Source organism: Bos indicus x Bos taurus, chromosome 19 (assembly GCF_003369695.1).
Source record: "Bos indicus x Bos taurus breed Angus x Brahman F1 hybrid chromosome 19, Bos_hybrid_MaternalHap_v2.0, whole genome shotgun sequence".
Lineage (NCBI taxonomy): Eukaryota > Metazoa > Chordata > Mammalia > Artiodactyla > Bovidae > Bos > Bos indicus x Bos taurus.
In genome coordinates this window covers 46,326,477-46,354,219 of record NC_040094.1, presented here as the reverse complement: position 1 = coordinate 46,354,219, position 27,743 = coordinate 46,326,477, and the positions used below count along the sequence as shown (strand labels likewise).

Here is a 27,743-nt window from a genome sequence, read left to right as displayed (position 1 = left end):
CTTACCAATGCCTGACTCGATGTTGCAGACAGCCTTTTGCCAAAACCTATACTTCCTCGTTCCTCATCTGAAGCAGAACCTCTGATTATACTTAGCCTTCTTCAGGCCTCCTTACTCGTTCCCTTTCTCCTTTCTCGCAGGCGCCACCAGGATGGCGCGCGTTGGGACAGCCCTAGCGGGCAGGGGAGGAGGGTCCTGCGACCGGAAGCCGGAAGCCGGAAGAGGGGCTGTGAGGACGTGTTCAGTGGAAGCCGGAGCGGGACCCGGCGGGGCAGGCAACATGGAGCCGCTGTACCAGCAAACGCACAAGTGAGGGACGCGTCGGGCACGGGCTGGGACGAAGCCAGGCTGGGCGAGCCCTAGTCCCCTGGGCTGGGGCCTCGGTCGTCTGCCAGAATGGAGGCCTAGTCCTTCCTTACGGGCGCTGCCGTGGGGACCAGCTCGGAAGGGCTCAGTCTTTGGCCGTGATGCCCAGGTCTGCGGCGGCCGGAGGGTCCTACCTGGTGCCCGGCGACATTGGGCCCAATGCCTTCCGGGATCTCCGAGGCCGTGACTAGCTGTTGGGTAGACTAGGTGAAGGGAAAGTCTCACATTGTTCAGCTCCAGCCAACGCTGTTGTCCGGATTGCTAGAACCGGTGGGGACTGAGGACCCCTGCACATAGGCGTATTACTGTTTAGTTGGAGAGCCAGGGTGTTCGAAAAAAGGTCTAACATGGGGCACCATGAGATGGAAGGTAAATGAGCATTACCAACAGGATCTCCTTAAGCAACTTAGAAGGATCCATCACTGAGCTAAGGTCGTCAGAAAACGTTTAAAGACTCACAGCCCCTAAATGATACCAGTCCTTACTCTGGATTGGCCCAAACCTTGTTGCTGCTACGCTGTGATTTTTATTTTCTCTTTTATTCTGATTTCGGTGTACACTAAAAGACCATATTTTTCTGATAAAAGAAATTGCTCAGAATATCTGGTTCCAGGTTACCTTTAAGGAAGTTGAATTTTGGTTTAGTTTCTCATAAAATTCCTTGGTAGTGTTCCTTATTCATACTGCCCTGCGTTTTTGGAGCTTGCCGAAATATATAATTGAATAGGGAAATAAGATCATACCTATCCTGTTTGGGGGGAAATTATTATGGTCAAACGTAAATAACATGAAGTTTACCTTTTTAAAGCTAACCATTAAATTTTTAATTAAGTTACCAGTATCCTGTAATTTACTATTTAAAATGATATTCATTTCTAAGCGTACATCTCAGCGGCATTAAGTACATTCACAGTGTTGTGTAACCATCATTATCTATTCCCTGAACTTTTTCATTATCCCAAACAGAAACTCATGTACCCATTAAGCAGTACTTCCCCAATTCTCCCCAGATCCCTGGTAACCTGTTCTACTTTCTGTTTCTGAATTTTCCTATTCTAGATATCTAGATATCTCATATAGTAGAATAATATATTTGTCCTTTCGTGTCTGCCTTATTTCACTTAGCATAAGGTTTCCAAGGTTCATCTGTGTCATAGCATGTATCGTTCCTTTTATGGCTGTATAATATTCTTTGGCAGAGTCACACACACACACACACACACAGTTTTGTTATCCATTCCTCTACTGATGGGCACTTGGGTTGTTTCCACCTTTTGACTATTGTAAATAATACTGCTGAGAACACTGGTGTACAAATGTCTGTATGAGTCTCTATTTTCAGATTTTTGGGGAATATATACCTACTTACACCTGTCCTGTTCTGACACCTTCAACTCACAGTATAGTTTTGTGCTGATGAAAATTCTCAAAATCACGCCCCCAAGGCCTGGGAAAGAAAGGAAATGGGAACCCACCTCTCTTAATGAATTCACAATAAAAGAAATACTTTAGAGCACTAGAATAAGAGGGAGAGGATCCTCTTGTTTCATTTTCTAATTTTGTGTTTCATTTTCATTTATGTTTCATTAAGTTACTGTTTCATTTTCTACTTCTTTTTACTTTACTGATTCAGCAATTGGTTTGGGCAGGTGAAAATGTAGAGCCTACTTGGTAATAGTATTGAAATGACAGAATTGGTCTTAAACTATTATATGAGCCCTATTCTCATGTAAAAATTATAGGAAGGACAGCCAAGGGACAAAAACAGACAAGGGGCTTTAAAAACTGGATCTGTGAGTCAATTGGAGAAGAAATGAAGCAGAAAATTATGCCCATGTTACTAAGAAAGGGCAGATCTTTTACAATAATTAGGCTCAGTGGACTGAGTAGTGCTTTGAAATTGATATTGTGTACAGTCTCATCTGGTGAGCTCATTTGGTTAAAGGATAGTCCTAAGGAGCTTGCAACCCAGTTTATTTTTAAGAATAATTTTGTTCACAGTGTCTCATGCTACCTGTTACTGGTGCAGCAGGCAGCTGATCACAGAGTAAACTCGGAAGCTCAATTATAGGTCAACTTAGAGGAGGAATTCTAAACGGTGTCCCAAGCAAGATTTGTGGAGCATAGATGAACTCCTTACCTATGCAGGCCTCCAACCACCTACCCTCAAGCTCTGTAGACCCTTAGACTGTATAGCAGAGCTCACCAACTTTTCCTGTCAAGAGCCAGATAGTAAATATTTTAGGTCATACAGGCCCTTTGGTCTCTGGCAGCTATTCAGCTCTGCTATTATTAGTGCACAAGCAGCCTTTAGACATTGTAAACAAATGGATGTGGTTGTATTCCAGTAAAACTTTATTTACAAAAACAGACAAGGGACAAGATTTGACGAGCCACTGCTAGGCCTTCTACTATGTAGTCATTCGTTTATTCAGTGAATATTGCTTGAGCACCCGCTAAGTGTTAGGCACTGTTCCAGTGCCGACAGTAAATTGTTTTGTGCTGCAGTATGTTCGTCATCATCATCATGACGATTATTAGTGGTGCAGTATGTTCTGAGCTGCCTCCTTTCCCCTCAAGGGGAAACAGGACTGAGGATTCTGGCTCTAGACCTCATCACCTTGTTTTCCTCACCTATAAAATAAAAGTTTGAGGCTGATTAAACTGTAAGTCTCCTTTCAGTTCCATAACACTGGTGATTAAGTGTCTTAAAAAGGAAACAATCCTGTGCATATCTGCAGTTTACTTTTGGAGTTGCAGAAATTAATGATTGCAGCTGAACTGATACAACAGTAACTGAGCATATTAATTTTACTGGAACTTTGAACCCAGTTTGTGGTTATCTCTTGCTGTGTCCCTGAAAGTACATTGGAATTACATCAGCATTTTAAAGTTGCATATCTTGAAAATGCCTGAACATTGGGGGAAAAAACAGATGAAAAGCAGGGTAAACATTTTACACTGAAATAATACTGTGTTATGGTGAACTTTATAGAGGAGCTAATAGCCAGGCTTCTATTTTTGAGATCCCAGTGCTTGTAAAGCTGCCCATATTTGTCCAGGATCATTCAGTGCCCTGGACCTTATTATCACTAGAGATTCTGATTCAATAGGTTTGGAGCACAAGAAGCTCTATTTTTAACAAGCTCTCCAGGTGATTTTGATGAACAGCTGGGTTTAAAGACTGTTACCTTATCTCAAGACCAGTTTTCCCTTTTTTTTTTTTTTGATTTTGCCTTCTGATGAGAGGCTAAATATAGGGAAGGCAAAGTGGGTGAGGTGAAAGTGCCCAGATGGTTCCGCTACTTTTAAGTAAAGCAAGCAAAGTAAAAACAACAGACTTTGCTATGGTGCTGTGTGGGTTACCACAGCAGTTTCATATTGCCTTTGGATCTATGACCCCTTAAATAATTACGATGATCAGTGCCCCATTTTGGAGTTGAGGACACTAAGGCACCAAGGAATTAAATGAACTTGTTCAATGCCCCTCAGCTGCTGCATAGTGGAACTTTAACTCAACTCACATCTTTTAACTCCGAAACCCTGTTTCCTGCTCAGGTTAGGCAGAAGCAGTATGTGTGCAAAGTGGGTGTATATGATGGGGATCCGGTAGTTCCATGGACTTAAAATTTTTTTTTTTTTAATTTGGTGGTGCCGGGTCTCAGTTGTGGCACGTGGGCTCTTCGATCTTCGTTGCTGCGTGTAAACTCTTAGCTTCGTCATATGAACTCTTAGTTGCAGCGTGTGGGATCTAGTTCCCTGGCCAGGGATCGAACTCCGGCCTCCTACACTGGGGAGCCCGGCATCTTAGCCACTGGACTACCAGGAAAGTCCCTCCATGGACTTACAAAGAGCAGTTCTGTTTTAAAATTCTTCCAGGGACCTCCCTGGTGGTCCAGTGGTTTAGAGTCTGCCTTGCAATGCTGGGGAAGTGGATTTGATCTCTGGTTGGGGAACTAAGATGCCACGTGCTATGGAGCAACTAAGCCCACACTGCATAACTGGAAGGTCTGTGAGCCCATGCAACCAAGACTTGACGCAGCCAAATAAACAAATAAGCTTTATTGAAAAAAAATTCTTCTAGATCTTCTACAGACATTTAAAAAAAAAAAAAAAAAAACTCAGCAACATTGACACTTGTTTATTTGCTACTGGGTCTCTGCTTGGTTATGTTTTCACCCACTCCCACCATGAACCCCACACGAGTCAGGGCGAGGACTTCGGATTTCTAGTGTCCACATTCCCATGTCAGATCTGCATATCAGCTGTTCCTTATTGGCTTCAAATGTGTTGTCTGAATTCCCAGATCCATGTAAAACAGTTGCCACTTTGCATATAGTAGTTCTCGCAATGCCATTCGTCCTTGCTCTGTTGTTTTCATTTATTTCCTCAGGCCTGGCATGTGCAGATTGGTATCACTTTATTGGCTCTTATCTTTTCTAGTTCATGTAAAGCAAAAAGAGATTGGTTGGGAAAAGTCATGTTTCGCTGCAATTTAATATCCATTTTCACTTAGAAAATAGTAAAAACCAGCTGATGAGCGGTTATAGGGTTTCGTGGGTATTGACATCATCTCTCCTGCTGCTGTCGTGGAATTTAAAAATTGAAAGTGACTGGCAAGATCTTCCATTTCAATTCACTTTGGTCAGGAAGATCCTTTATAAAGCCCAAGACAGTTCATGTATTCTGTGTGTAAACATGCCAGAGCCCTTTTTTTCCCTCTTCTTTGAGAGTTTGTTCTTGTTTTTTGCCCCTATGTTCAGCTGATATCTGTCATCTTGAAATTTGTACCCTTTGGTTCTGGGGCTCCCTTAAGTGGGGGCTTCCCCGGTGGCTCAGTGGTAAAGAATCTGCCTGCAGTGCAGGAGACGTGGGTTCAATCCCTGGGTCCAGGAGATCCCCTGGAGGAGGGCATGGTAACCCACTCCAGTATTCTTGCCTGGGAAATCTCACGGACAGGGAAGCATGGCAGGCTATAGTCCATTGGATCACAGAGAGTTAGACACGACTAAGGCAACTGAGCACGCATGCACGCACTCCCTTCAGGAGCAACAGAGAACAAGCCACTCCTCTTCCTGTCGTCTCTAGATGCTTGAAGAGCCCCAGCTGCCCCATTGGTTTTTCCTCTCTTTTCTCAAAGGATCATTATCGCTAGTTCTTTTGGCTGTTCCTCTTTGCAACTTGACTTCTAAACTTTCCCAGTCATCTTGCTCATCTCCCATTGGGGGAAATCTTGGCTTGGTAGGGTTTCTTTAGCAAGTGACCCAAACCTGAATGCCATTCTGTGTTGTGGACTTGGCTTTTTAAAAAAAATCTTAAAACGCTTTTTATCCTCGACAAATTTTATTGTATTCAGTTCAGTTCAGTCGCTCAGTCGTGTCCGACTCTTTGCGACCCCATGAATTGCAGCACATTAGGCCTCCCTGTCCATCACCAACACCCGGAGATTACCCAAGTTCATGTTCATTGAGTTGGAGATCCAACCATCTCATCCTCTATCATCCCCTTCCCCTCCTGCCCTCAATCTTTCCCAATATCAAAGTCTTTTCAGATGAGTCAGCTTTTCGTGTCAGGTGGCCAAAGTACTGGAGTTTCAGCTTCAACATCAGTCCTTCCAGTGAACACCCAGGACTGGTCTCCTTTAGAATGGACTGGTTGGATCTCCTTGCAGTCCAAGGAAGTCTCAAGAGTCTTCTCCAACACCACAGTCTAAATGAAAAACGTTCATATTTGCTTTGTGGTTCAATATCTTAACCAGTCACTGGAGCGCAGAATTTTGTGCAGATTACATAGTCATAAGTTGATTTTTTAAAAAAATACCAGAACAGAACATAGAGCCAAAGGCAGTCCTGTGATAGAACCTGGAAATCTTCCCCAGAACCCCTTGGGTACCATTGTTATACCTGCCAGGGGTCCCTCATCCTTAAAGTTTAAAATATTTGTCAATCACATGGGAGAAATGTGATGTTATTACTTTCAATATGCATTTTCCTGATTACTAGAAGAGTGTTTCTTCATATATTTTTGTCCATTTGGATTTCCTTTTCTCTCAGTTGCCCTTTGCCCATTTTAAAAACTGTTTTGTTTTATTTTTCCTATTTGTAGTAGTTCCTTATACATTCAAACATATTCCTTTGTTATCTGCTACAGGTGGCTTCCAGTCTTTCCCTTTTTTTCCCCCAGGTGTGCCTTTGGTGTAAAAAGGTTTTGTTTTTGTTTTTTAATGTGCTCAGATCTATCAGTCTTTTCTTTTATGATTTGTGGGGTTTGGGGGTAGTTTTGGTTTTTGTCTTGTGTAAGAAACCCTTATTTAACCTGAAGTCATAATATGCACGCCTTGAGTTTATCTTTGTGTGTTATACAAGGTACCTTTTTTCACAAGGATAACGAACTGAGCCATCAGCGTTGATTGTAGTCCGTTCCTTTTGCGCTTCCGTTAGAAATTTGCCTCACTGCCCATATCCAGGCCTTCGGGAAAGTCCTCGTTCTCTTTTCCATCAGCACTGCCGATCAGTGCTCTCTAGCTGTTTGCATCATTTCCCTGATCCAAATATCAGTTTCTTCAAGTTGCTGTCCTACATCTGCCTCCATATCTCCATGTGTCTCCATTCTAAAGCATCTGGACTTACCTTCCTGAAGTAGCGATCTCATCCCTCAGACTCTAGGAGTGATTTCTGGTTGCCTGTCAGGACCTTGGGTCTTGCCCAGGAACCTCTGAGGGTCTGCCTTGCTTCTGGAGCCACGGGTCTTGTTTCCAGACCACAGGGAAGCCCTGGAAAAGACTCGAGGCAAGTTCAAACCAAATTTAGGCTCCTGGCTTGCGTTGGTAAATTTGGGGTCACAGTTTGTGGTGCTCACGGTAGAGGCTGGTTGCTGACGTTTCTTCAGGGCTTGGAGATGATAGAAGAGCTCACAGGCTGCCTCCTTGACTCTCTGTGAAGAGACCAGAAACCCCAGGAGGTGGTTGTTGGGGTAGGATAAAACATCCCCAGGATTTATCACAGAGGACTGCTTGGAAGGCTCAGACGGTGACTTTGGCCAAGCCCTGGGAAGCCATCGGGAAGCGCCCTGGGCCTGGTGTCAGGACCGGCCAGAGGGCCCGGGTACAGTGCTGAGTTTCCAAATGGCCTCCTGTTGCCAAGGAAAGAGGTTTACCAAACAGGAGATCCCTGTCTCTCTGGGCCTTCCTCTGATGGCTCCCTCCCACTAATCTGCCTCCTGCCCTTCTCCTCTCTGACCCCAACTCTCAGGCAGGCCAGCCTGCTGGTCACCCACGTGACAGGCCTTGCAGGCATTTGTGCACGTCGTTTTCTCCACATCTTCCTTTACCAACTCACATTTTGAACTCCCTCTGCCCACGGAGCTGCCCCCAGCTCAGCCTTCCGTTTTCTTTGCCTTTGCCCTGCTGCTCAGAGCTTGCTTTTTGTTTACGCTTGTGCGTGTTAGTGTTGTCTTAATTCTTTTTGGGACTTTTCGCGTCTATCTGGCCTGTTGTTCCTAATTATACTGTTTCTCAAGGACAAGAATTCTATCTCTCTTGCCCTTTGACTCTCTCTAGTACAGAGCAGCACTCAGCACATTGGGTCAAAGAACAGAGAGTGGGATTGGCCGGGTTCACATCGAGGTTTATCACTTGGTGTGTGACCTTGAACAAGTTACATAACCTTTCTGGGCTTCGGTTGTCTTATTTACAAAACGAGGGTGATAATAGTTCTTTCCTCATAGGGTTTTGACCTTGCAGAACGTCTCAGATGCAGTGAGCGCTCACTAAATGCCGCTTGTCTGCATTGTTATTTAACGTTAAAATACTAGAAACCGTGCCAAAACATGTGACCTGAAGTGCCACATACAAATTTCACAGTTCAGCGACATTGTCCATTTAGATCAGTTCTATGCCGGCATTAGAAAAATTGTCTTTCCTGACCGAAGCTCTGTTGATTACGCATGTCTCACTCATTTCCTCCCTCTCCCTTTGATAGGCATGTCCATGAAATCCAGTCTCACATGGGACGCCTGGAGACGGCAGACAAGCAGGCTCTGCACTGTGAGTAATTAACTACGGAGACCAGAGTCCTGTCTCTGATGACACGCTGCTAATGGGCTGGGTTTCCTGACTGTGTTTCTGCCTCAGGGGCTGAAGGAGTCAGCGTGGAATGAGTTCTGTTGTGAGGGTGGACAGAAAAACCCTATGGCAAAGTCACTGGTTTCCCTGACCGTGCCCTCTGGAATCCCACAAGTCTTATCCCCCATTACCCCTCCACTCAACCTGACAGGGCCGATGGGAATGGGAGTGCTTGCCTCCATCTGTCTTAATCTAATTACCCTGTCCGTAGAGGAATGTGGTCCATAAAGATTCAGAGATGTTTAACTGAAACTGGGCGTTTCTTCTTGAGCTGAGAATGCTGCAGCTTTCTAGGAGGATTATTCAGAAACGAAGGGCAATATTAATTAGTTCAGTTCCCACACCATGATTTCTTTTGAGAAGAGTGCTGCTATTTGTGTTTTAGTTTCTTTTCTATTATAAGAAAAGGTCCTGAAACTTCCCTGGTGGTCCCTTGGTTAAGACGCCATGTTTCCAATGCAGGGGTGTACCGGTTCGATCCCTGGTCAGGGAACTAAGATCCCACATGCTGACGTGGCATGGCCAAAAGGAAAAGAAAAGGTGCTTTTTCTGGGTCTGTCACGCAGACACTGCTGGTCCCCCACCACCACTGACGCTGTCTCCTCCTCTCACTCCTTGGCTGGCGCTGGGCCCATTCTTCCTGTTTTCTCAAGTCTGTTTTCTGCCGCTCCCAGGCACCTCTTCTCTCGGTCCTGTGCCCTGCCTTGTTCTGAGCTGTTTGTTAGCGCTGGGCTCCTCTGAGAAGGTGACACTCTGTCTCTACTGTCACTTCCTTATTGGACAAAAGGCAGTCTGGATGCCTTTTTCTGTGCACAGTTTAGCTTCTGACCGTCGACTTTGGCTTTCCAGCAATCTCATTGATACATGATTAGAAATGGAAAAGAGGTCATTTTGACTGTTTAGCAAAGGAGCTAAGGAAAATGACTGTATTTATCATATTATTACCTCTGTGGATTCTTTTGTGGGCCTTCCCTGTTGGTATTTTGTCTATTCTGGTGACTCCAGCATCGGCCTACCTATTCTTAAGGGAATGCTTCTCTGTTTTTCACATACTAATCTTTCCCTGTGTGCTTTTTTTTTAACCTCATTATTTTCTGTAAAGGGTTCATTTGGCAGTCTTTTTACTAGTTATTTATAACCCATATCTGAGAATAATCTCAAAGGAAAAGAGGCCTCATTCTATATCAGAAAATACTGCATTTTGCTGAAAATATTTATTTGGGCAATCTTTGAATGTTCATTTTATTTTCAAAGGCAGGAAATTTATTTCTATAGATTTATCTTTAGGGGTTTTTTTAATTTTAAATAGCATTGTTATGGCATTAACACCTATATATACGTGTGTGTATATATATATATATATATATACGTATATATAAACATTTAGAAAGTCACTTAGTATAATTTGAATTTTTTTCTGTTCTCATTAGTGCATTTTTCTTTTGCAATATATATTTTTGAGTTTATTGGATATAGAAAAAAACATGTTTGATTTATCATTCTAATTTAAGTTCACTATCTCTTTTCTAGTAATTATTCTTTTTTCTCTTCTGTGCAGTAGTAGAAAATGAAATCCAAGCAAGCATAGACCAGATATTCAGCCAACTAGAGCGTCTGGAGATTTTGTCCAGCAAGGAGCCCCCCCACAAAAGACAGAATGCCAAACTGTGAGTGCTCTGGCCCTGCCAGGCCTTGCTTCCGGAGGGGTCATCAAATATTCTGAAAATCCACTTACACGTTGAAAAACTGAGACTATGCAAAGATAAAGTCCCATAAAGACCACAATTCTACTCGCATGATTCTCCCTCAGAGTGAAAAGCCTGTGTTGTACACCACAGGGAGTATAGCCAATATTTTATAGTAACTGTAAATGGATTATAACCTTTAAAACTTGTGAATCACCCTATTGTATACCTATAACTTATATAATATTGTACATCACCTCTACGTCAGTTAAAGAATAAAAAGCTGGTGAGGTTAGCAGCTCAGAGGCCTGGCGTCTCCTCTCCTTGTTGGTACCATTTTGAAATTTTGCCCCCAGCACTGTTTTTCTGACCAGACCCATGGCCACTTGAAACCTAATGCCACCAGGGAGTTTCACTCTGTTTTTTGATTCCCACTTCATTCTTGGGTTGAATTATCTTGCTCTTAATCACTCCAGTCAGTGTATTTGTAATAAAATACTGATCTAATGTTTGATACACCCCCATGAAATTAAAGCGAAACCACTTTCACCACCTCTACCCCAGCCTCTGTTTCCAAAATGTTTATGAAACTTCATTGATGCTGTACTCCACAGATGCCTTGGGCTTCTTCCAGGAGAGCAGTAATAATCTCTAGAAGGTCAGGAAGAGGTCATCGAACCTGCTTCCTGTCACCTGTTCCCTGTCATGCATCCAGAATCAGAGACCAGCAGATAGTTAGGGAAATCTGCTGGAATCTCATTTGCTACCATTCTGCTCTAACTACAGCCTCCTTTTTTAGTTTCAACATCATTTATCAAATCAGATTATTTGGGGTTGGGGGGGTGGATAGCATGGATGGGTACAGGGAGAAGTAAGGAATTGTCTTCTTCCCTGAAGACAAAGTCCAGCCACCTCCAGTTGTGCTCCTCTGGGCTCCTGGAATTTAATATCTCTGTCAATTCCAGCCGTGTCGACCAGTTAAAGTACGACGTCCAGCACTTGCAGACTGCTCTTCGAAACTTTCAGCACCGGCGGTATGCACGGGAGCAGCAGGAGAGACAGCGAGAGGAGCTTCTGTCTCGCACCTTCACCACAAATGTAAGCCCGGCGCCTGGGCGGGATCAGCAGAAACTGGGGGGTTGGTTGGAGCTGGAGCTCAGGACTCTTGACAGTAGCCCTCTGGGGGTCCTGAAGCAGACCGATGGGATGGGAGGCGAGCAACTGGAAGTGATGCTGACTCTGCGTTGCCACAGAGACTAGACCTAAACACTGCTTGCATCTCTTTTTCTGTCACAGAAACCCTCTGAGGAAGTAGTTAAAATGAGGGGACAGGCAGAGGTGAAAATTACCTGGTTTGACTGGTCGATGCAGAGAAGTGGACTTTCCCATGGTGGAAACATTTTCCTGATCAGATCAAGAAGGATAATTAGAACTTAGACTATTTGTAACGAGGGCAGCTTTCAAAGCTGCCTTCAGGCAATTGTCTCTGTGTGTGTGTGTGTGTGCATGCGCATGCATGCACACAGTTCCAGTGTTGGATGTGTTAAAATGTTTTTGCATGTGTGTGCATGTGTGCATGCGTGCAGTTCCAGTGTTGGATGTGTTAAAATGTTTTTGCCTCTTGCTAGTGTGTGTGTGTATATGTGTGTAGTTCCAGTGTTTAATGCGTTAAAATGCTTTTGCCCCTAGTCTGAGCGCCAGTTAGGAGGGATTTGTTAACAGGTATTTCGTTTTAGAGGGACTGCTTGACTTGAGCCTGTTTGAAAGTTGCCTGTTGGTTTGCATGTTTGATTTCCTAGGATACCCATGTCCCTGTCCTTTGGTCTCAATGGGATCATTTCTCACACGTGGCTGTAGAACATTACTGGCTTTTCCTGTGTCCTGCATAATGTATTCCACCAAATAAGGTGGGTCTCAGGGGCTTTTTGGTTGGTTTTTTGTTTTCTTACAGAGGTTCATTTTCTAAAGTGGGATTACGCTTTCTAAGCCCATCATCAGAATTCAAATCCGTTCCCACTTTGCAGATGTTGAACCTTCTTTGCTGTGTCCACATGTGCAGTAAATTTCCCCAGGTGCTTCAGAATATGCCTACATAGTTTGGTTTCTCTGATGCAAGCAGTCAAGTAGTAATGATTAACAATTCAAAAGGTCAACAAACATGTGCTGGTCGGTAAGCAGAGCTTCTTTTCAAAAGAGCAGGGAGCTATATGACACATTTAAGGTGTTGCGTGGGCTTTTGATAGCTGTGGTATTGGTTACAGGGCTTTTTTAGGCCAGGGATGATAGCTCCGAAGTACTTTACGTCTTACCAGCCTAGTGTGATGCTGTGCGTACAGTGGGCCCTTAATAAAAATTATCTGGCTGAATGAACTTCTTCCTGCTCTTTTTATGATCATGAGCTATAGTACATTTTTCTGAGAAATAACAGCCCATCAGCTGTACCCAAACACTGGAGTCTTCACCTACCAAGCATCAGCTTGTGCAGGATGCTATTTAAGGTGCTGAAAGTAAAATGTGTTTAAATTAAAAACCTTGACTCCCACCCCTGAGAGACTCCCATGTTAGCAGCGGGGGGATTGAAAATATATACCTGAAAAAAGATTGTGAACTTGAGCAGCGATGAAAAGGTGGTTTAACTTCTTCATGATGACAGAAAGTGGTAAAAGTGGTACTGCTTGGCAGAAGGGTTTGTAACGGTCAGGGAACTGGAAAGGGGACAGGGCAGTGACTGGGCGAGCCACGTGCCTGTGTCCTTCCCGCTTGCAGGGTGAAAGTGGAGCGCTGGCACTGGTTTTGATGTTTCTCCCTACAGGACAGTTACCCAGCACGGGGATTTGTGCCCCTCTGGACGTCTCACTGGCGGGGTCTCACACAAGTCATTCCACCTCTCTGGGCTTCTGTTTCTTCATCTAAAACAAGGATAATACCATAACCACAGCATAAGCTTAGAGTGGGGCCTAAGCGAGCTTAGAATGAAGAGTTTGCAAAGTGGAAAGCATTGATCAGTATTAGTTCTTTCCTCCCTTCAGTTTTTTACAGACTTTGCTTCCCTGCTCAGGTGGATAGTCCCATTGTGATCACTGTTGGGCCTTTAATAGAAACCAGTTTCTGCTCTCCGTAGTCAGTCTGTCTGATCGGAGGGAGGAATAAGCTGTAGATGAAATAGCCAAAGGACAAAAGCAAATCTTCCCCACTGCACCAAGGGGAAGCCAGGTAAAGGAACATTTGGAAGAAGGTAGATTAGTAAGGAGTTAGAGACAGCCTTTAGGAGAAGCCTAGGGAGAATAGTATTTCCAGGACTTCCCTGGGGGTCCAGTGGTTAAGACTTTGCCTTCGGAGAAGGCAATGGCACCCCACTCCAGTACTCTAGCCTGGAAACTCCCATGGATGGAGGAGCCTGGTGGGCTGAAGTCCATGGGGTCGCTAAGAGTTGGGCACGACTGAGCGACTTCACTTTCGCTTTTCACTTTCATGCATTGGAGAAGGAAATGGCAACCCACTCCAGTGTTCTTGCCTGGAGAATCCCAGGGATGGGGGAGCCTGGTGGGCTACCGTCTATGGGGTCGCACAGAGTTGGACACGACTGAAGCGATTTAGCAGCAGCAGCAGCAGCAGCAGCAGGAGTGAGTTCGATCCCTCATTGGGAGCTAAGATCTTGCATGCCCCGTGGCCAAAAAACTAAAGCATGAAACAGAAGCAATATTGTAACAAATTCAGTAAAAGACTTTACAAATGGTCTACATCAAAAAGTAAAATAAAAAATTTTTCCTGAGTTGGGGGAATGATGCAGAGGAGGCAGGGATGAACAGACTTGTGTGGTAGAACCCATTTGGAGACTGAGAAGTCTGAGAATTGTACTTCCTCTGAGTGAACAGAGGCTGCCCCAGGTCTCCACTTTGCTTTTCAGTCTCCGTCAGGTTCCTTTGATTCTTGAAGCATTTCCTCTAGCAGTTCTTCCAGCTCGACCTTGACCAAGAGGCAGAGTGGTCAGTTGAGGTGGGGACACCAGGAGCTGAGCAGCAGCAAAGTTAATCAAGTGCCTGCGTTTCTTTCACAGGACTCTGACACCACCATACCAATGGATGAATCACTGCAGTTTAACTCCTCCCTCCAGAAAATTCACCACGGCATGGATGACCTCATTGGAGGCGGGCACAGTATTCTGGAGGGACTGAGGGCCCAGAGAGTGACCTTGAAGGTGGGGGCCCTTGTGGGGGGACAGGGAGAAGGCCTTGTGTTTTGACTTTAGCCAGCAGTGTGGGACCTGCATTTACCTTTTGGTCACGTAGCCCTGAACTGTGATGCTGTGGTGGTGAGACAGAGCCTTTGAGTTGGGATCCTTTCTGCTGGAAGTGGGTTATTATGAGTCCAGAAGTAGCCGAATTCCCCTGCCGGTAGGTGTTTACTGTGCTTACAGTGAGCCATAATGTGGCATCTCTCAGTGTCCAGGTGGTTTTCCATTTCCTGAACTGAACAGAAAGTGACTGCCACTGTGAGAGGAAGCAGTAATGGGCCGAGAAATTCTGTGATAGAATTCACTCTCGGAAGAAGGAAGACACGGCTTTACTTGGCGTCTCATTCACTCTTGGGTGTTTTCCGTGCGGCCCCTGTGGTGGGCAGTCTTAGAGCCGAGACCTTTGTTGTGCAGCAGCTGAAGCCCCCCAGGGGAGGGTCTTGGTGCTGCCCGGGTTGATTGACAGTGGCTCCTGGAGCACAGGCTAGTGACCCCCAGTGACTCTGCTTCATTCTCTCTTTAGTAACAGGTATTCCTAGAAACCCTGCCCCATTGGCTGAGACTCAGACCTCTAGGGAGTGGTTTACAGAAACATTACTCAGCCTCTGATGTCAGGCGTGATGTTGCAGCCTCAGCCCGTTTCCTGTATCACCCTGGTGGGCCATGGGTGTGAACTGTGCCTGCTATCAGGGTGTGTCCCTTGTGCACAGAGCCCTCCCAGCTCCTGAGCTGGGAGGAGCAGTCACTCGGAAGCGTGAGCTTTATCTTAGTTTTTGTTGGACCATGTCGAGCCTGTCAGCTCTGCAGGACTTCAGTATGTTTCTGAGCATCGCCTGCCACCTTTACCTGGGAGGAGGTCAGGCAGGCCTCGAGTGACACGTACCTTGCTGATGGCCACGGCGCTTCAGACAGTCTGGAAATGTGGTCTCTGACAGCTCCACGGGCGCCCCCTTTCAGGACAGCCGCCTGCAGTTATCTAAACTGGTGTGTGTGTGTGTGTGTTTGGTTGCTCAGTCGTGTCTGACTTTGTGACCCCTTGAACTGTAGCCCACCAGTTTCCTCTGTCCACAGTTTTTTTTCAGGCAAGAATACCGGAGTGGGTTGTCGTTTCCTCATTTCCTCCTCTAGGGGATCTTCCCGACCCAGGGATCAAACCCACATCTCCTCTGTCTGCTGTATTGCAGGCGGATTCTTTACCCACTGCACCATCAGGGAACCCCAATCTAAGCTAATACATGAGGGTTAATCCTCCCTTCTTTAGAAAGCTGCTGGCTTCCTAGCCATATCTCAGAAAAACAGTCAAACTCTTTTTAGGATGAGACTCAGCCTCAACACTCAACGTCAACCTGGTAGGGCTCAGGGCTTATTGTTAAAGCAAATGTCAGCTTTCTACTGAAGTCTGGTGTCACCGAAGAGCCCAAACAACTTTTGCCCTAACACTGTCCCCAGAGATAAAGCGCTGGGAAGCCTGGTGGGTGGGCAGTCAGGGGTTGGAGTGCGAGGTTTCTGATGTTTCCTCTGCACATCTGCTGTACTGATTCCTTCTGCCTGCCCACTTCTGTCAGGCAAGCTGCTGCCTCAACCATTTGAAAAGAACATAGGAAGCATGAAGGAGCCGGGCCTTGATTTGGGGAAATTTGTGGTAGAAAATGAGTAGTGTTTTTGAGATGTATGTTAACTTTCCAGTGATTTTTGAGGTTGATATTTGAATTTCATAGTGATGGAATAATCTCTTCTTTCATAGCTAAGCAGAGTCTTGATTGAGAATCTAATGCTGATCATCACTGTTGTGGCGAAAACATGTCTCTGATCTCCTCTGGCAGAGACGAAGTTTGACCTGAGAGACTCTTCTCTCAGTTGCCCATTACTGTGTTCATACGGGACCTTAGGTTAGATGCCTCCATAAAAATACAGTGGGTGACGTGTAAGTAAGTTGAGGTTCACCCAGCATTCATCTATTACTTCATATAAAATTGAATATGCTTAAAAATGAAAATTAGAAAGCAGGGAGAAAGGGCGGCCTGGGTGGTATGGACTGTTGGTTTAGGAATAAAGTACCCTTTTGTTTTGGGTGGTGGGAGGTGACATGTATTTGTGGGGTTTTAGGTCGTGGTCCTGGTGTCTGGCAGCTGTGTTTCTCTGGTTCCGCCTTGCCTGCTTCAGACCCTCTCCTGAACCTGGACATAGGCTCTGCTCAGCAGAGTTCCTGAGGTGTCTACTGTACAGCGTGCACAGACTGATAGCAAGCATTTTAGAGCCAGGGAGCAGAGAAAAAGTTTCTTTGATGTTGCCTTTTATTTTTAATATGCAAAGTGAAAGTGTTAGTCGCTCAGTCGTCCGACTCTTCGCAACCCCATGGACTGTGGTTCACCAGGCTTCTCTGTCCATGGACAAGAATACTAGAGTGGGTTGCCATTCCCTTCTCCAGAGCATCTTCCCAGCCCCAGGATTGAACCCTGGTCTCCCGTATTGCAGGCCAATTCTTTACCATCTGAGCCACCAGGAAAGCCCTTTTTTTTTTAATATAAAATATTCTAATTTAGAACTTCTTTGTGGAGGTATGATGGGCATACAGTGACGTGTACAGATCTTAACTTGTACAGGTCATGGGGTTTTGACAAATGCCTGCATACACCTTTGTAACTCTCCCTGCTGTCAAGACATAGACTGTTTTCATCACCCCTGAAAAAGCTCTTGTACCCTTTCCAGGTTAGTTTGCTCCTGCCCACCCCCCGCCACGCCCCGCCCGCAGGCAACCACTCTTCTTATTTCATCATAAATTAGTTTTGGCTGTTGCTGACCTTAATGCAGATGTTCACATTACTCTTGTGTGTGCCTCCTTCCTCTCAAGAGTGTTCCAGGCTCTTTGATGTCATTACACGGTGTCCTCGGGTCCTTTGTATTGTGCATCAGTATCTCATCATGCACAGAACATACATTGTTAATCCATCCTCTTGTTGATATGCATCTGGATTATTTCTGGTTTGGGGATATTCTCCTGTTTTCTTCTAGAAGCTTATAGTTTTAGTTTGTATGTTGAAATTTTTGTGTATAATATGAAGCAGTGGTCATTTTTTAACACACATTCTTATGCATTATACATATGGACATACACATGTGAAGTGAAGTGTTGGTCTGTCATTCATGCCCGACTCTTTGCAGCCCCATGGACTGCAGCCCATCAGGCTCCTCAGTCCATGGGATTTTCCAGGCAAGGATACTGGGGTGGGTTGCCATTTCCTTCTCCTGGGGATCTTCCCCACCCAGGGATTGAACCCGGGTCTTCTGCACTGCAGGCGATTCTTTACTGACTGAGCTACAAGGGAAGCCCACGTTTATATATATGTGTGTATATATGCTCTGTGCACAAGATGCCCATTATCCAACCATTTGTTCCAGCACACTTGTGGAAAAGACTTTCCTGTCCCCCTTGCTTTGCTCTGCGACCTTGATTGAAGGAGCCTGATGTATGTCTGGTTGCTGCTGCTTGTATACTTTGGGCGTGACCGAGAGACTGTTTGTCCATCGCAGCTCATGATGACATTCACCCACCCCTGGCACAAGGAGGTGATCATGGTTTTTCGTTCTCCTCTTGTCTGCCCCAGGGGACCCAGAAGAAGATCCTTGACATCGCCAACATGCTCGGCCTGTCCAACACAGTGATGCGGCTCATCGAGAAGCGGGCCTTCCAGGACAAGTACTTCATGATTGGTGGGATGCTGCTCACCTGTGTGGTCATGTTCCTCGTGGTGCAGTACCTGACCTGAGCCAGCCAGGCCCCGCGGCTGAATGCCAGTCCCAGGGCGTGAGTGTGTGAGTGTGTGTGCGTGAAAGAGAGGGGGCCCAGGGGCTGCCCTCTGAAATGTGTGTGCCCATCTTAACTGTGAAGAGCCCTCGGAAATAATTGTGACCTGTGGCCTGGTGGGAGTTTCAGACCTCTGTTTCTTGTGACATCTTGGAGGGAAAGCTCATGCTACCAAGACGTGCAGTGCTTAGGAAATGAAGGAAGTACCAGTTGGCTTGCTCACGCTCGCTCGCTCTCACTGGGGGAAGGAAGTGAAGCCAGGGTGAGGGAGGAGGAGGAAAAGGGGAGGAAGAGAGTGGCCTTGGCAATTTTGTCCTTGTAGCTGATACGCGCCTGGGAAGCTACTCAAGCTTGCAGACAAGACTCCATGCTCTGTCGTCCTCCACCCTTTCTGACTCCTAGTAGGTAGTCGGAACAGAAGCAGACAGAGGGGGAAAGGGGCCTTCTTCCTCTACACTCACTGTAGTAGGTAGATTCATATGCTCTTGCTACTAGCCACTGTGCCCACCCCACCCCCCACCCCCAGATGATCTGCAGATGGCTGACTGCCTATCCTTGTCATCCTTCCCCGGAAGCCGCCCCCTGGAGGAAGCAGAGGCACGGGCACTGTTGCTGACAGCAAGTAGGATTTTCCACAGCACAGTCGCTGGGTGTTTCTCCTTTATAAAGTAAGGCCAGTGTTACTCCCTGGTCTGTCTTGAAACTGAAAACCCTAGGCACCGATTTGTTTCAGCAGTTAATAGAACAGTTGACTTCTAAGACTGGAGCCTGGGCCTTTGCCCCTTAGAAAGTAGCTGTGAACAGAGATTAGTGATTGGTCTATTACAGTCTCATCTCGAGTTTTAGCGTCTTTAATTAATAATAGACTGTTTTCCCTTTGTTGAAATATATTAGTAGCTGCCAGTCAAGCCCCATTCTGTCCAGCCAGTGAGGGCAGATGCCACCCCAGGGATGCTCCTGGTGTGTATGTCCTTGTAAGACTCTCTTTTAAGGGACCAGCACCTTTTGCTTCTCTGACCAACCCTGGATTAAGGCTGTACCAATACCCAACATGTTGTGAGATTTATTATAAAGCCAGTCTGTTCAAAGAGAGTCATCAGTGAAAATACCAGGAAGACCTGGTTAGCATATTTTTTCATCTATCACAGGCCCTCCCAGCCATAGGCCTAGTAGGGCAAGACAAATATCACTTAGAATTTCCCAGAGGAACTGTGAACCTGGTCGGTATTAACCCCACCTTTGAACATCTTGCCCTAGCTACTTCCTGTCTTTGTTGCTTGTCATTTGGACTATCTTCTGTCACCTTTCCCTCCTCTTTCCTTCTTTCTGAGTGTTCTCGTCCACCTCCCTTTTTTACCCTCCACCTGTCTCTGTAGCAGTATTGTCTTTTCAGGTACATCTGTGGCATAGATCCCTTTTGGGGAAAGGTTTCTTAATTGTCACAGATTTTTAAGTGAGTTTTCTGGGTACTGATTTCAGACTTTTGGTTGGATCTCCATTGCTCCTGCTCGTCTGGGCTAAACAGGGGCCCTGGGTTTCCGAGGAAAGGGAACTCTGATCAGAGTCCCTTCATAAAAGGCTGAGGGCCCTACCAGCGTGAAGACTGGCCTGGTGGACAGACAGAGGGGTGGGTGCATCTTCCGACCTACCTGTGACGTGGGGAGGCCCAGTTTGAAATGTCCCCCATGTCAGCACCCCTGTCATCCCAGGGACCCGGCACAGGGTTCTTACCAGTCCACAAAATGGGTCTTTAAACTGCACAGACTTGGCTGCGAGCCTGGGCACTCGAGGATCCCACCAGACAGTGCGCTTTGGAAGACGTGCAAGGAGCAGCTGAGCCATCTGGACTTGAACTCAGGGGAGGCAGAATCGCCCCCCACCCTCTGCCCTCCGGTGGCTGACGTGACATGTTTGCAGTGTACACCCGTGTATTTCCACACTTGGCCTTCACAAGTGATTGTTGCCTCAGTGAACCAGAAGTAAGGTCTGCACCTTCAGTGCCATTCTTCCTGCTTTGTAATACAAGTGGAGGAGACAGTTTGTGGGTCTTCACCACTGGCGGGGTAAGGAACAGCAGCCACTGTATGTCGCAAGGTCCTGGGGCGCTGAGCCCTCGTGTCCTCCTGTGCTTGGCTTCGGTGATCTGGGAGAAACACACTTGTGCCTAACTGGGTGCTCTGTCTCCACAGTCCAGAGTACAGGGAAGGGTCCCAGAGCAGGGAAGGAGCGCCCTCTAGTGGAGATGGGGTGAATTCTTAACATAAGCTCCAGCAGCAGCCTCTGGGATCTTGTAAAGAATTTTGGTGTTCCTGTTGTGGTTTAAGAGAGGTGGGTTGTCCAGAAACTTGGAAATAACTTTCATTCCGCGGATGTTTACTCCGGGTGTGATCATCTTAAGAAAAGCCAAACTCCCAAGACCAAGTAAGTAGGAGAGTCTTGATTTTATAGAAGGCTTCAATGCTGGGTTTTCTCTTAAGACCTTCACCCTGATGAGTTTAAATGGGTTTGACTTGCAAATTTGGCTTTACGCTCCTTGTTTTTGAAACACATCAATTGAATAAAGTTGCCATTTATTTTATTTAGAAAATGACATTTTGTAAGGGAGTTTGACATTCATCTTTATAACTAATGGCCCCCTTTTTCTCTCCAGCCAGAGATTCTGAAACACTGTTCCGAGACCAGAGTTGGGGTTGGTTGCCTTAGCAGCAGCGGGGGAACTTTAAAAAAAATTACAGATTACTCTGGCCTACTTTGGACCTTCTGAATTAGAATATTTTTATATCTCTAAAGTTATTCTGATGTGTGTCTTAGAAGCTTTTCTCTTAAAGACTAGAGCATTTGAAAACTTGCCGAACTAATGCAGCATATATGAGTGGAGAGCAAACTTGCCAGGTCCAAAATAAAGTCTTGATTTGTTTCTGTCTTATTCCAGGAAAGATTTGAGGAGAGTTAGAAAATATAACCAATGGCAACCCACTCCAGTACTCTTAGAGTACTCTTGCCTGGAAAATCCCATGGACGGAGGGGCCTGGTAGGCTGCAGTCCATGGGGGTCGATAGGAGTCGGACACGACTGAGCGACTTCACTTTCACTTTTCACTTTCATGCATTGGAGAAGGAAACGGCAACCCACTCCAGTGTTCTTGCTTGGAGAGTCCCAGGGACGGAGAGCCTGGTGGGCTGCCATCTATGGGGTCGCACAGAGTCGGATATGACTGAAGCGACTTAGCAGCAGCAGAGAAAATAACTAAGTGAATAAAGAAGTGAAAACTAGGAACAAGTCAGCAAATGTCAGTGCCAAGAAAAGGACACTCACATGCAAGTCGTGAAACCCCACAGGAGGGCTCTGAGGAGGCCCAGGAGGCACAGCAAAGAGAGAAGCATGGCCTGTTTCAGTCTGTGGAGGGGTAGGATGTCATATTTGCTCAGAGGAGGGCCTAGACCTTGACGACTGCTGGCTTCCCTGTGGCCCTTATTGTAAGTTGGACATGGTTAGTTTCTGGGTCACCCGTGTAATCTTCGCAAACCTTTCCAGTTAGGTTGGGAGTCCTTCCATTTGTGCACATCAAGAGGCTGAGCTTCAGTGACTTTCACAAAGCCCCACAAGGAGTCCTGGAGGAACCGGCCCCTCTGACCTCACAGCCCAAGCACGTAACCTTGGCACCTGCCTGCCTGCCTCCCATGCTCGGGACATGATGCAGGAGACTGGGGCAGCCTGGGTGAAGAGCTGTAGCACATTTGGTGCACCTTACATGGCAGGTTCTCTGCTCTGAAATATTTTCCTAACTTAGAGGGTGGGGGTGGAGAATTTGAGGAGGACCTCCTGGAAGGAGAAGGCAATGGCAGCCCACTCCAGTACTCTCATCTGGAAAATCCCGTGTTCGCCGGAGCCTGGTAGGCTGCAGTCCTTGGGGTCGCTAAGAGTCCAACACGACTGAGCAACTTCACTTTAACTTTCCTTAAGTGGTGAATGGAGCTGTACTCAATCTTTCCACGAGGGGGAGACATAAGCCTTTCGGGCTGGTCTGCCCAGCACTCCACTCTGCCTTAGGCCTGGTGCATTTGGAAGAGGAGGAATCATCTTCAGATTTAGTTTGTTTCCTTATAGAAATTCTGCTGAGCAGCGGCTTGTCCCTTGTTGCTCTCAGGGTATGGCCAGCAATGCCTTCTGAAATCTCAGTTCATTCTAATTTCTAGGGCTGCTCTCACTGTAAGTCTCACAGCACACGGGTGTGTTGCAAACAGACACGGCAAATGCCCCCCGGTGCATCAGTCCCTTGCCCTCTCTCTCTGTCTGTTCACATCATGCAGCACATTGGAGCCGAGGGAAGGGGGATGGCAGAGGATTCTGCAGTCCCTGGCCCCCCTGGGTGCCATCGGTAATCCCCCCACCATAGAACCTTCGTCGTATGCACCTCCTTGCCTCATCGCCACAGCCCACTGGCAGTGGGCTCCCAACCTTGGCTTCATGTCAGAATCCTCTCCAGACCTTTTAAAGACACCTGTGTGTGGGTCTTACCCCAATCCATTACTATTTGACTGGCTTGGGTTGTAGCCTGGATATGGGGAATTTGAAGGGCTGCCAATGCAAGAGACTTGGGTTCAATCCCTGGGTTGGGAAGATCCCCTGGAGGAGGACATGGCAACCGACTCCAGTGTTCTTGCCTGGAAAATCCCATGGACAGAGGAGCCTGGCAGGCTATGTTCCGTGGGATCTCAGAGCTCTTGTCAGTGACTAAACAGCAATGTCCATCAGCCTGTGACTGTCAAAGGCAGTGAGGGAGAGCTGGTGGGAGGGCTGCCTGTTGGGCTCACAGCTCTCGTGCGTCAGCTCCAGGCCCATCTGAGAAGTGGTTGCTGCTCAGAGTCTCAGGAAGCCTGCAGTGGAGCTGAGTCCTGGTGGGCAGTTGCTCCGTGTGGGCTGTGCCTAAGGAAGGCGCTGCCGCCCCCCTTCCCCCTTCCAACCCAAATCATGGCCCCATATTCTTTCACTTAAGACAGCTTGGGCAGATCCTCTGGCTCCACTCCCCTCCTGGCACCTGCTGGCAGGTTTGTTTGTGTTTTTTTTTGCATGCAGTTTAAACTTATGAGTTGTTTATTTCTGGAATTTTCCATTTAATGTTTTTAGACTGAGGTTGAACAGTTAATTGAAACCATGGGAGGTGGAACTGTGGATGGGGGGAGGGGGCCGTGGGGACACTATGTATAGAATTTTCCTAAGTTTTGTGACTCATTCCAGCCAAGCTGGATAGAAGTGCCAGTATCTTGGGCACTCCATTGCAACTGGCATCTGAGGTGGGGAGCAGGCCTGTGAGACAGAACCCTTAACCTGTGGGGTCTGACATTAAATCTGGAAGTTAGTGTCAGGACTGAACTGAAATGTTGGACACCCAGTTTGTGTCAGAGAATTGGGAAATAGATATTCATTCATTCATGATCCTCAGCACTTTACTCAGGCTTTCAGTTTGGGATTTTGAGTCCTCCATCCCTTTCCAAAATTAGCCGTTATCATGATCAGCCAAAATCTGTAGTAATGTTAGATAAACTTAAAAACGTCTTTGGCCGCACCAGGTCTTAGTTGCAGCACACGGGGTCTTTGATCTTTAATTGTGGCATGTGGGATCCAATTTCCTGACCAGGAATCAAACCCAGCCCCCTGCACTGGGAGCACAGAGTCTTAGCCACTGGACCACCAGGGAAGTCCCAGATACCAGACTTTTATCTGGTAAAAACTTGACTTGGTCACTTCTCTGCTCTGCTAAGAGTTTCTCACACCAGGGCCTGTGCAAGGATGGGGCAGTGGGCTGGGGAGCTGGGACCTCCATAGGAACAGAGAGTAATCATTGTTGACCCTCAGACCTCTCTCCATGTGGTTGTGAACTTCTAAAGAGAAAATCCTGAACTCTCCTTCATGTTGCCTGAGTTCTTGTTGCAGTATGCCTGGGTGGGCACACAGTCATGTCTAGGAAACCATTTCTTCCCCTCCTTCACTGCTGTGGCAGGGAGCGGCCTCTTTCAGGGAGCTCAGCACAGAGGCCCTGGGAGACCCTTGGCAGGCAGCCCCCAGAGCAGAATTCTGGAATGGGAAACCATGGCCACCTTCTTGAACAAGAAAACACCTTGAAATAAATTTTCTGAGATCATCTATTTGGAGGCAATAGCCGTTAACTAAAGATGTAGAAGGCCTGGGATATTCACTTAAGGGGGAAAAAAAGTTCAACCCTAGTATTGTACCCTTTTAACATTCCACTCCAGTATTCTTGACTGGAGAATCCCATGGACAGATAAGCCTGATGGTCTTCAACCCATGGGGTTGCACAGAGTCAGACACAACTGAGCGACTAAGCACACCACACCCATCACTTGCTTATGCTCTCTTTCTCTCAGCCTCAGTGTCCTTGTGTGTCAAATGGGGATGATGATAACGACCTACTTCTTAGAACTGTGGTGAGGACAAGAAGATCGATCAATCACGTGGATCAGTGAGGGTGCTCTGGGCTGCAAGCACCAGCAGCTCACTGCTGGAGCTGCAGTGGGCTGCAGGGTTTATCGATTCAGGGCTCTGATGTCATCCAGGGCAGGCTTGGGACTGCGTAGGTTCCCCAAGAACAGCAGAACTCTGGGGAGACGATATAGGAGAGGTGGGAGTGATGGTTGAAAGGTCAGACTGGAATTGTCACCTGCTGAAGTTCATGGATTCATTCGTTCAGTAAGCACTCATTGGCACCCGCTATGTACCCCGTCATGGAGGCGGGCCTTGGAGTACAAATGTAATTCACAAGGTCCCACCTGCATTAGTTTCGAATAATGTGTCACCACAAAACACAGGGGCTTAGAGACTCCTGGTGGTCCAGTGGCTAAGACTCTGCTCCCAATAAAGGGAGCCCCAGGTTTGATCCCTGGTCAGAGAACTAGATCCCATATCTAGTTCTAAAGATCCTGCATGCCGCAACTAAGACCTGGCACAGCCAAATAAATGCATAAAGATTTAAAAGCGAACAAACAACACTGCTGTATTCAAAATGGATGACCACCAAGGAACTTTTGTACAGCACGTGGAACTCTCCTCAGTGTTGTGTGTCAGCCTGGATGGGAGAGGGGTTAGGGGGAGAATGGATACATGTGTATGTATGACTGAGTCCCTTTGCTGTTCACATGAAACTAACAGCATTGTTAATCGGCTATACTCCAATACAAAATAAAAAGCTTAAAGTTTGAAAAAAACAATGAACAAAAAATCATAGGGACTTAACCGCTCAGTAGTAGTTATCTCACCGTTTCTAAAGACTAGGACAGGGCGTGGTTGGGATGCTCCGTGATGTCTGAGGCTTCAGCTGGGAGGTTCCAGGGCTGGGGGAGGGAATCATCCTAAGATTCACTCGCCGGTCTGGTGCTTGGTATCCGCTGAACTCCTTGGCTGAGGCTGTCTGCAAGAACGCCTTCTCGGGGCCTCTGCATACGGCCAGGGCTTCCTCACAGCATGGTGGCTGGGTTCCAAGAGTGAGCAGCCCAAGGGAAAGAGCTGGTGGGAGCAGTACTTGTTTATGGCCAAGCCTCGGAAGTCCCACGCAGTCAGTTCTACCATGCTTCTTGGGCAGTGGCAGGCACAAGCCCCCACTGCCTCGGAGGGGGAGAGGTGTTGGTCACAGTGTTAAGAAGAACAGGCAGGAGGGGCTCAAGCTATGCGTGTGGCCATCTTTGGGTGGTACAGTCTGCCATGCTGCTTCGTCGTTGCTTAGTCGCTCAGTCATGCCTGACTCTTGGCAACCTCGTGGACTGTGGCCCGCCAGGCTCCATGACGGGATTCTCCAGGCAAGAATACTGGAGTGGGTTGCCATTTACTTCTCCAGGGGATCTTCCCAACCCAGGGATCGAACCTGCGTCTCCTGCTCAGCAGGCGAATTCTTTACCACTGAGCCACCTAACTACTCCCATAGTCTGCCAAACTCTGCAATAATGTGCACGTCTAACTCACAACAGTAAAATACACAAATTCTATTACCGTGGCTACCGGGTAGTGTCTACTCACCTGAGACACAGGAAGAGGCCTTTGAGCTGAATCTCAGCTGAATGACTTGACCAGATACAGCCTGGGAGGAAAGTCTCCGCAGGAGGAGTAATGTGAAAGGGTTATATCGTGAAACGAGCACGAGTGTCTGTGACTGGGGCTAAGGCTTGGGGTTGAGGGCTTGCTGGGGCCAGACATGGTGCCAGAGAACAGGCTCATGACTCTGCCCTCCTTCGTACCCTGCCTCTCAGCACACAGTACACACTTAATGAATATTGATTGAAATTGGAATGAACAATACGTGTCGAAGAGGAAACCATATCCCAGAGCCGTAAGATGGGGCCTCTGGAGGAGGCGTGGGCTAAAGACAAGCCAGAAGTCACTGTCTTCCTGTAGGAACTTGGGGTCTTTTTCCTTAATTGCCAGCCTTCCAGTATTTGTCAGTGTTTCTGAGAGAGCCTGCAGGAGCTGGTAGCAGTGCCCAAACCACTTCCCTTTTGTTTCCCTTGCTGCCAGCAAGATTCTTCCCTGCCCTTCCCTGCCCAGGTCTCTTCCCTGCCCGCGAGACCCCCATCACACTCTGCCGCCCCTCATGGATTAAGAGGTGGGGATGGGGATGGCAGAGGAGTGGAAGGGCCAGGAGGGAGGTGATGGAGAGGAGGGGAAAGAAAGGAGAAGGAGGGGTAGGGAAGAGAAAGTTGAATCCTTGTGTGTACGTTCAGGGCCAGAGCCAAGGTCCCGCACCACAAATTGCTGTTTCCTTCACACTCATCTCAGGGAAATGAGCAATTAAGATAGCACCTATTGGAAATGGAAGCGTAATTGCAACAGGCAGCTTATGAAACCCGTCTCTGGGAGCATGCGGGGGCAACCAGGAGCTATGGGAACATCTGTCTGCGTGCTCAGACACCCCAGGCTCAGGGGCAAGGTGGCCCCAAGCAGCAAAGGCCTGTGGCACGGGGGCCGCCGCGTCTTGCCTGTCTGAGAACCTGTGCGACAGCCTCAGAAGAGCCTGGGCTGGCCTCGGGGAGGACACCCTGTGCCGTGGTGGGTGGTGCTGAGATGAGGGGCTGATGAGATCCAAACTGTCAGGTTCCAAATCCAAGAACAGAGCAAAAGTGGAGCTGAATGGGGTCTTAGGGACCTTCTGGGAGAGAGTGACGTGCCAGGGGGTCACTCAGCCAGCTGGTAATATAAGAGATCTGAAATCAGAGTGGAGGTGTCCTGCTCCCAGTCCAGTGCTCATGCCATTTCGTCCCTGCCATGGGCATTCTCACCTTGCCAGCTTGTCCTAACCCTTGTCTGTGGCCTTTACCCCACCTAGGTCCCATGACCCGGTGCTCTGCCATACTCTTGCCAGGCGCGGCTACCTCAGGGTGGCAGAAGCCATGCCGGGTCTTCTCTGATTGGGGATATCTCCCCAGGTCCCTTGGAGAGTGATATGAACTGGCACACGCATTGCCAGATGGTGATGTCCCTAAGAGGATGCAGACAGAGGTGGACAGAGCCCACAAACAACAGCTG

The 27,743-nt window shown here is 47.2% G+C and overlaps 1 protein-coding gene across 2 annotated transcripts; it reads left to right on the top strand.

Annotated features, from left to right (window-relative positions):
* The first annotated feature begins 201 nt into the window (after positions 1 to 201).
* GOSR2 (golgi SNAP receptor complex member 2) lies at positions 202 to 20,802 on the top strand. Of its 2 annotated transcripts, XM_027517341.1 has the most exons (6): positions 202 to 309; positions 8,346 to 8,410; positions 10,047 to 10,155; positions 11,139 to 11,271; positions 14,231 to 14,371; positions 18,013 to 20,802. In XM_027517341.1, exons 1-6 carry the CDS (start codon positions 281 to 283, stop codon positions 18,172 to 18,174), a joined length of 639 nt encoding a protein of 212 aa, XP_027373142.1. In that variant the 5' UTR covers positions 202 to 280; the 3' UTR covers positions 18,175 to 20,802. The 2 variants fall into 2 exon arrangements, with proteins under 2 accessions (XP_027373142.1, XP_027373143.1); XM_027517342.1 differs by lacking the exon at positions 14,231 to 14,371.
* Positions 20,803 to 27,743: the final 6,941 nt, after the last annotated feature.